At 39.3% G+C, this 9,400-nt stretch overlaps 1 protein-coding gene across 1 annotated transcript; it reads left to right on the top strand.

Moving 5' to 3' along the window:
- The first annotated feature begins 650 nt into the window (after window positions 1-650).
- LOC109932281 (transcription termination factor 1, mitochondrial) lies at window positions 651-7,849 on the top strand. The gene is made up of 2 exons (XM_020531510.2): window positions 651-835; window positions 6,372-7,849. Exon 2 carries the CDS (start codon window positions 6,423-6,425, stop codon window positions 7,569-7,571), a length of 1,149 nt encoding a protein of 382 aa, XP_020387099.1. The 5' UTR covers window positions 651-835; window positions 6,372-6,422; the 3' UTR covers window positions 7,572-7,849.
- Window positions 7,850-9,400: the final 1,551 nt, after the last annotated feature.

The following is a 9,400-nucleotide window of genomic DNA, read 5'->3' as shown; positions in this document are numbered from 1 at the left end:
TTGGTCTCACCGATGTGGAGAAGACCGCATCAGGAGCACCGGATGCAATAGACTAGGTTGGAGGAGATAGTAGGAACTGCCGATGCTGGAGTCTGGGGTAACAAGGTGTGGAGCAGGCCAGGCAGCATCAGAGAAGCACAAAAGCTGACGTTTTGGGTCGGGACCCTTCTTCAGAAGGAGATGCAGGTGAAACTCGTAGTCTGCTATTACACACAACCGTTGTCAGCCATTAACAATCTCCATCAACAGCTATTTTCCCTCCTAGCCAGATCATTATCCACTCCTTTGTCCGACTGTTCCTTCTCTCTCTTTGGGTTCTATCCCCGCCCATGGTTTACTCCTTACCCCCACTCTAACACCTGCATAAAAACTGACATTTCCCTAGCTACCATCAGTTCTGAGGAAGCATCAGTGGACCTTTCTCTCCAGAGAAGCTGTCAGACCCGCTAAGCTTTTTCAGAGATTTCTGTTTTATACCCTAGAATTGTTTTGTTCTATTAAAATGCTGACGTGCTGTTTTCTCAGTATTAATGTTCTTTATTTCTGACATTCTTGGTTTTGTAATTTAAGCAACGACCAAAAAAACATTGGTGTCCTCTCCTCGGAAAAGCAGCGTTCACAGTAGGCTATGCGAAAGGCTGTGATCTTTCTAAGCAGCTATTGGCGTAGCTTTGAGAAGGAAGTGTGTCATGGAGAGACAGCCTCCAGCTCAGTTTGTATGAGCTGGGCTTGTGCGCAGAAATGGACATGTTCGCTGCTGAGTAGTCTGGGAAATCGCTGAATTCTCTATTGAGTCTCAGTTACGGTCAGGGTATTAATGTGTCCTTGTGTACCGGTGAGTTGTGCGTGCAATCTAAAACAAAATTGTGTTAATTGCCTATTTTTGATTTTCCGGCAAGCCCTTTGCCCATGGTTTCGTTTCCAGTTTCAACGTTTTCAAGGAGCTTTGACTGCAGTACGGATGCAGTACGAAAGGCATTACAGAGAGTGAGGGAAAAGGAGTCCCGTTGAAAGAAATACATTAAAAGTAGCCGAGATGGAACAGAAATTAGATGGGAAAATTCAAGGTGGATTTGCAAAGTTTGTCATCTATTTAGTGTGGTGAATAGTCATTGTTTTTTCTCCACTTTTTGCATTGGGCGGCCTGCGAGTTTATTCTGTTTTCACATGCCTAACTGGTTTCTCAGTGAAGGTGATAGGTTATCTGCTAATTTTGCAGAAGAGTCACCCTTTCCACCCTGAAATTCTAGTGATGGTGACTAACTGATCCTGCCACCACAGCAATTTTTTGTTCTAGTTCACATTTTTGACCCATAAAGTTGTTTTCTGGCCGCTTGCATTTGGGTCAATAGTAAGGAAATTGTTCCAGAATTTGGCATCTGTTGCACCTGCAAATGTGACCTTCTGTCTTTTTATAAACCCACCCTGTTGTGGTAACTCTGCATCACAAACCAGCCACCCACTCACCTGAACTAACCAACCCCTATTTTTATGAATATGGTCACTAACTTTAACACAAACTGGGACATTTACTGTCATTTCAAGTCTGCAGAAGACACACCATTGTTCTGTCATTCTCACATTCCAACCATTTAATCTGAACTATCAACACTTTTTTCTGCCAGCACCCTACATGCACTACCCCCACATTCCCCCACCCCACCCCACCCCACCCAAACTATATCACTTCAGCTCTGATGAAGAGTCACGTGCACTCAAAACGTTAGCTTGCTCTAAGTCTATGGATGCTGTCTGACCTGCTGTGATCTCCAGCATTTCAGTTTTCAGTACAGATTCCAGCATGTGCAGTAATGCCGTCCTTTGTTAGCCTCTTTAATTACTTGTACCTGAATACTAATCTTTTAAGACTTGTGCTCTCAAAAACCTAGATCCTCTGCATCCTACAGTAGTTCTTCATTTAAGTTATACTCTATTTTTATATTCCTTCTGCTGAAGTGAGCAACCACACATTTTCCCACACTATAGTTCATCTGCCAGATTTTTTGGTCACTCGCTCAGCTCTTTTGCATTTTCCTTCTATACTCGTCACAACATAGTTTCCTACCTATCTTTGAGTCATCTGCAAATTTAGCTACCATGCCTTTGCTTCCCTTATCTAAGTCTTTGATGTAAATTGTAAAATGCTGAGGGACCTGTTCAGGCCCCTGTGGTACTCATTCTTGATGAGTGAGGGGATCAAGGTTTACGGGGAGAAAGCAGGAGAATGGAGTTGAGAAACACATCAGCCATGACCAAATGGCCTAATTCTGCTCCTGTATCTTATGGTCTTTTGCTCTCATTACATCCTGCAAATTACAAGACAGTCAGTCAGCCAATTTCCTATCCATGCTAATATATAAGCCCCCATACCATGGGCTTATAACTCGTGCAATAACATTCTTTTGTTGCACCTTGTCAAATACCTCTGGAAATCCAGGTGCAGTACATCTGCAGACCCTGCTTCATCCACAGCACTTGTTACTCTTTAAAAGTACTCTAATAAATTGGTTAAAGATGATTTCCTTTTCACACAATCACACTGTCTCTTCCCTGTTACCGTGAAATTTTCTAAGTACCCACCTATAATGAACCACCTTAAGGATCAACTTTAACACCCTTCCTATGATAATTCAAGCTAACTGACTTATGGTTTCCTATTTTCTGCCTCCCTTCCTTTTAGGATAGAGGGATTACATTTGATACTTTTCAATTGGAGGAACCTTACCAGTATCTCGGGAATTTTGGAAAAATAACACCAATGCTTCTATTACGTCATTAGCCACCTCATTGTAAGAGCCAGGAACATAGCTTTAACAGCTTGCCCAGTGCCACTTTCCTAAAATTCCTGATCCTTCAACCTTCTGATGTACAGCTCTAGTTAGATTCTTTTGTATCCTTCATGTTTAAGACAGAAACAAAATGTTTGTTAATTTTATCTACCATTCCTTATTATCAACTATTAATTTCCATTCTCACTCTGCTGAGGATCAGTAATTATATAATTTCCCTTTTCCTTTTTAAGTGCCTGTAGAAACTCTTGGTGTCTGTTGTTACATTTCTAGCTGGCTTCCTCGTGCTGTTTTTTTTCTTCTGACCAATCTTTTAGTCATTCTCTGAAATAATCCGTTAAACGTTTGCTGCTGCTTCTCTATGGATTTGTCCCCTAGCCTAGTATCTCATTACACTTCAACTAACTCAGCTTTTATGCCCATCTAATTTCTCTTATTTATGTTTCAAATGACTAATCTTTGACCCAATTTTCTCCATTTCAAACTGAATGTAAAATCCAAGCCTATTTGATTGCTGCTACCTATGGTGCCTTTATTTTGAGATCATTAACTAATTCTGCAATGTCACACGACATCAAGTCTGATATTACTTGGTGTCTACTTGGTTCCAGAACACGCTGTTTGAAGAAATTATTTTGAAGGTGTTTTATGAACTCCTCATTCAGGCTTGCATTGCCAAACTGATTTTTCCAGTTTATAGCTAGATTAAAAATCAACCTGGGATGTACAGGTTATGTGGATTAGCCATGGGAAATGCAGGGTTACAGGGATAGGGTGGGGAGTGGGTCTGGGTGGGTGGACTTTGGATGTTTGGTGTGGACTCAACGGGCTGAATGGTCTGTTTTAACACTGCGTGGATTCTATGATTATTGTCTTTCCGTTATCACAAGCACCCAATATTTCTTGTTGTTTACTTTGTCTTACGTAGTGTTTACTGTTAGGAGCTTGTAGATCACTCTTGCTTGTGATTTCTTTCCTCCACCCACCTCACCTCCACCCAAAATTATTCTAGACCTTGATTTTCTGAACCAATGTCGTCTCTAATTATTGCACCAGGTAAAGTCGCCATAATTCCCAAGAGCCACAGGGCTGTTCTCTCATTAGACAGAGTGAGAGAGACGAATGGTGATGGCTTTAACCTGAGGGTCATCACACGTCAGGCGAGTGGTGAGGTTGAGAAGGCAGGACTTTCATGATAACCTCAGCCAGTGCAGAAATCGAGTATGGGCTGTTGGTGTCACACTGCATCACAAATCAGCCATCCAGTCAACTGAGCTGATTCCACATCTATTGCACCAATGTTATCCTTGAATAGTGGTCCAACCCTCAGTCTTCGCCCAGATTTCTATTCTTCTTGAATGATGTACTCCTCAATAATTCAGGATCCAATCCTTGTCATCATATAGCCATGTTTATCAGGTCATGTTTATTTACTTTAATATACACAATTAAATTGCTTACTTTGTATGTGAATTCTTAAAATTTATTTTCTCTGTCCTTTCCTGCTATTCTCTGACCCTCATTTCCCATATTTCTATATTGCTGTCCTTCCTTGACTCTACCCCTTGATTTGCTACATCTACTGAAGCACTTTTCCTCACTGCCATTGTTTAGTTTAAAGCTGTTTCTATTTCCATAATTATGCTAGAACACTGGTCCTAACGGTACAGCCCCCACTTCCCCAGTACTAAAGCTAGTGTTCCATTAACTAGAACCGCCTTCAAAATTTTCAACGCCAGTCTTTCAGCCATTTATCTTGCCAATGTTATGTGCCCTTCACCAATTGGTAAATGGCTGAAGAAATAATTCAGAGATTATTAACCTTGGGGTTATGATATTTTAATTTAATGCATAGCTTCTCCGTGCCTAATCAAAACTTCTTGTCCTACTATGTCATTGGCACTTGCATGGACTACTAAAGCTGGTCCTTGTCTCACTCCATATTTCTATCCAGCCCTGAGCCGATGTTCTAAACCCCGGCGCAGGAAACATAGCTTTCTGAACTCAGAATGATGTCTATTTCCTTCACTATACTATCCCCTACTACCATCACATCCCTTTTTGTTCTCCTCCCAATTTGAATGGCTTCCTGTAACATATGTTCTGCTTCAAGTGTTCCCCAAGGCACACAGCATCTTAACTTGGATATTTTTTTGCTTCACTGTTGCTTGATCAACATCCTAGAAGTCCCTTTACAGCACCTTTTAGATATTCCTACACCAGGTTTACTGCAGTGGTTCAAGAAACTTGTCAAGGGAAATTCGGGATGAGCGCCAAAACCTTTTCAGTGACTTTCACATTGTGTGACATAATATTTCTGTGATAATGTAATGTTAGGAAGGGGAGAACGAACCCCTCTGATAACTAAAATCGAAACACAAGGCCCCAGTCTGTTACGGTAGGAGTAGAGGTTAAATGAAAGAAAATCCCTGATACTCACTTTATAAGTAACAAGTAACAATTTATTTATTTAACTTTCACAGTGAACAAATTAACAGATTTATTAACAAATCCAACAATTCCCCCTTAACTACTATCTATTCCCTAACTGTGGTGTGGAGTTGCCGGTATTGGACTGAAGTGGACAAAGTTGGAAGTCACATGACGCCAGGTTATAGTCCAACAGTTTTATTTGGATTCACACAAGCTCTATAACCTCGTGTCGTGTCACTTCTGACTTTATTCCCTAACTGATCTAAATTCTACTGATATGCTGTTCCAATAAACATAAGTCCTATTTATATAAGCCCAAGTAATAAGAAGATAAATTAAAACTTAGTCTTTCAAAGACTACATGCCTTTCTTCTGCTGTTCTCAAGTCATAAACACCTTTGTTCCGCTGATCGAGCTATTAGGAATATTTTCTCTGTGAAATCTCCTGTGAGGACTCTTAGCTAAAAGTGCCATGGTACCTTTTATGGATAGACAGTGCTTTCTTAGAGAGCTTAGCAATTTCTTGTGAGAGCTAGATGCTTATTTCTCAGATGGAGATTCGCTCCCATCCTGATTTTCAAAAACCCTCTCCTTATATACCTTGGATGACATATCAATTTTCTTACAATAGCATTGGTCCGAGGTTGTCAAAACCATCAGATTTAAATTCAATTGGCTTTCAATAGCTAAGTGCTTGGTTTAAATTAATGGGCTGATTCCAGCTAGTTGGCATAATATCAAAACAAGCCTAAGGTTTCCAATCACACAGCCAGTTGATACATGTTTCAATTTCAGAGCTGGCTGTACATCTTCAGTACATACAGTCTTTTTTTTCTGTCTAAATCTTTAAATTTAGAAAAGCACTTTACCTCTTAAAGGAACCACGTACTCTTCTCCCTTATAATTTTTTACAAACAAATTCTAGCTTCCTGCCTTCTAATCATGATTACTGTACACAACTTTGTAACAGTAATAATCTACCTTGTCAGCATAAACTTGGAGATATTGATTTTTATTCTCGGCCCTCATTCCTGGCATTTGTTTAAAAACATTAACAAAACTGTAATAACTACAGGATTCCCAATTTTTAAAACAATTTAATTTAATTGACACCAGTAACATTGCTTGTTCTTTTTTCTATGATTATAGGTTTGAAAGACCGTAACCAGATAGTAAATCTGCTGTGGTTATTGTGGAGATATGACAGCCAGGATGGGATCCCAAGTAATGAACATTAACCTGTGCAGAACAAGATTTCCTGATTTACCAAACTGCTTTCCACCCGCATGGTTTAAGATATCATATCTCAGACTCTGTGCTTTTAGTCGCAATCATGCAACTGAAGCAATCCAAAAGCCAGAAAATGCAGCTTTGTTGAGCAATTTGTCTGTTTTGGGTGTGGATATTAAAATGGCCCAGAAGAGGCAGCCTGGAGTCTTCAGAAAAGTGGCCACTAATGAAGAGGGTGTAGCTGAGTTCTTGAAAAGCAAGGGTGCCAATCGCAAGACCATTGCCAGTATTATCTCAAGGTACCCCCGAGCCATCACACGTTCCTATCACCACCTTGAAGAAAGATGGCAATTATGGCGAAGCATTTTCAAGACAGATTCTGAGGTCATAAGTGTTATTGGGCGTTCTCCGGAATCATATTTTCGTTCAAGTGACAATGGAAATTTTGAAAAAAATATTAACTTTTTTTGTTCTCTTGGCTTGACCTCAAAGGACTTGCATCGCATTTTAACAACTGCTCCACGAGCATTCTCAAATAGTTTGGAACTAAACAAACAGATGGTAAAACTTCTACAAGATCTTGGTGTTAGTTTAGGCGATGAGAATCCAGATGCTTTTGCTAAACGGATTATGACTAAAAATGCTTACATACTTATAAGAAGCACTAAACGGATAAAAACCAATGTAGACTTTTTCACAGAAGCACTTAAACCAAGTAACAGTGAACTTATAAAACTTCTTCAGGGGCAAGGTGCTGAAGTTTTGGACCTCTCCACTGACTACATGAAAAGAAATTTCAAAAATATAAGTGATCAGTTATATTCATTAGGATGCACCACTGAGGAGGTGCAGAAATTCTTTTTGGATTATCCACCTGCCTTTTATGCTTCGTTTGAAAAACTTTCCAATAAAATCGACTGTCTGTTAGAAAGTCAAATTAGTATTAAACAACTATTAAAGAAGCCAAGAATATTGGAATTCAGTGCAATGAATTTGAAAAATCGTATAAAAGAGCTAGAAAGGGTTGGATATGACTTTACAAAACATGGTGTTACTATTTTAGATTCTAGTAGGAGACGATTTGAAGCAAAATTAGGAAAATTAATTGAAGAATACTAGCCATGTTGCCTCCTTGATATGATGAATCTTGTATCATTCTATATACTCTGAATGGTGCTGTTATTTTTAACCTGACTTTTGACTCTTTGAATTTTACATTGTATACAAAAGTGAACGAGTGCTTATCAAATTATGCAGTGTTGTGAGCAGTTTTTAAAAAAAAAATTGACTGTTACTCTAGGCGTTGTTGTACTTAAATTAACTTTGTGGCATCTATGTATTGTCAAATTAACAATAATAACCATATTTCATAAATTAAAGAAGTTTAAAGTCAATTTGAAAGTTTGATTTACATTCTTCCCTGAGTGTATTAATATCAGCCATTTACTATACAGCATTGATCACTCTATGTTCTCCCTCCACAGCAAGTTCCTGCCAAGTAAAGGTAAATGACCCAGGAACGCTTTCACTCTGATATCTAGGTTTAAATCTCAAAACAGTTTCTTTGTAGAATTGTTATTGAAATGTGGCTTTCAAAGGAAAGAAGAATACTGCTTGTTTGAACTTAAACGTTGCTAAAAAAAATTGACACAGAGCTAAAGTTTTCATCTTACACTCTTAAGAGCTGGGATGCAAGAAACAATTAAACTCAGGCCAAATAGGGAGACGTTGGCAGGGCTTTGCCATGGAGAATGCAGTAGGGATTGGTAATCTCATTGAAGTAATTGCAGTGTATGGTCTTATGCTTTGTGACCACAAATTGCGGGTTCCTGTGTATGAATATATATAGTTTCCAGCATACACAATGATTCACACTGCAAGACCAATTGATCTTAAATTGTTTTCTGATATAATTCTGATATAGCATGGTGAAGATTATTTAGTAAATGTTGTCTGACGGCAGAATCACATCCAATGTTGGTGTAAGCCTGGGCCAGTTGACCTCAAAGAGAATTGTTGTTTGATTATAGTCTGCCAGTTGTTGGAATATACGTCCTTCATGTCAGGCAACATACTGACACTAAAACTGGTACCAATTACTCATTTATTTGACAGGCAAAATGTCTTTCCAGCTTGATGATAGCATCCTGTTGGTGGCAAAGGCCACTTGTGTTTACTACAAGGTAGCAGCTCGAGATGGCTTGTTAAAGCTGTTACACAATTTTTGATTCACCTTCCCCTCCAGTTTAACCTGAGCACCATTCGAGGCCAAGATTGGGGGCCACAGGCCCTTTCATGAGTTTATACAATATATAACAAGTGGTGATTTGCTCAAGTTAGCCATACGCAAGTTAGCCATTTTCTTGTGTAAGTACTTTTAGCACCCAATGACATTCTAGATTTTCATATGCAATGTAAATGGCTGGTAGTGTTGGGTAAAGGAGGGAGTTCCATATTTTGAGCCAGGAACGGTGAAGGAATGGCAATATATTTCCAATTCAGGATGGTGAGTGGAATGCAGGGGAACATGTGATTGGTGGTGTTCCCATATATCTGCTGCCCTTGTCCTTTTTAGATGGAAGCAGTTGGAAGATACTGCCTATTTTATTCTATGATATTCTATCATATTCCTGCTTTGTAGATGATGTACAGGCTTTGGGGAATCAGGAGGTGAGTTACTGCAGAATTGCGAACTCTGACCAGCTCTTGTAGTCATTGTATTTATATTGCTAGTCCAGTTCAATTTCTAGTCAATGGTAACCCCCAGATGTTGATAATGGAGTTTCACTGATAATAAAACCACTGAATGTCAAGTGATGATGGGTAGATTCACATCTATCGGAAATGGTTATTGCTTGGTATCTGTGTGGCGTGAATGTTGCTAGCTACTTGTCAGCCCAAACCTGGTTATTGTCAAGGTCTCTCCATATTTCTACGTCAGGATGCTG

This window comes from Rhincodon typus, chromosome 2 (assembly GCF_021869965.1).
Source record: "Rhincodon typus isolate 14 chromosome 2, sRhiTyp1.1, whole genome shotgun sequence".
In the NCBI taxonomy this organism is placed as follows: Eukaryota; Metazoa; Chordata; class Chondrichthyes; order Orectolobiformes; family Rhincodontidae; genus Rhincodon; species Rhincodon typus.
The sequence above is the reverse complement of the archived record's forward strand: the minus strand, read 5'-3'. Positions and strand labels throughout refer to the sequence as shown.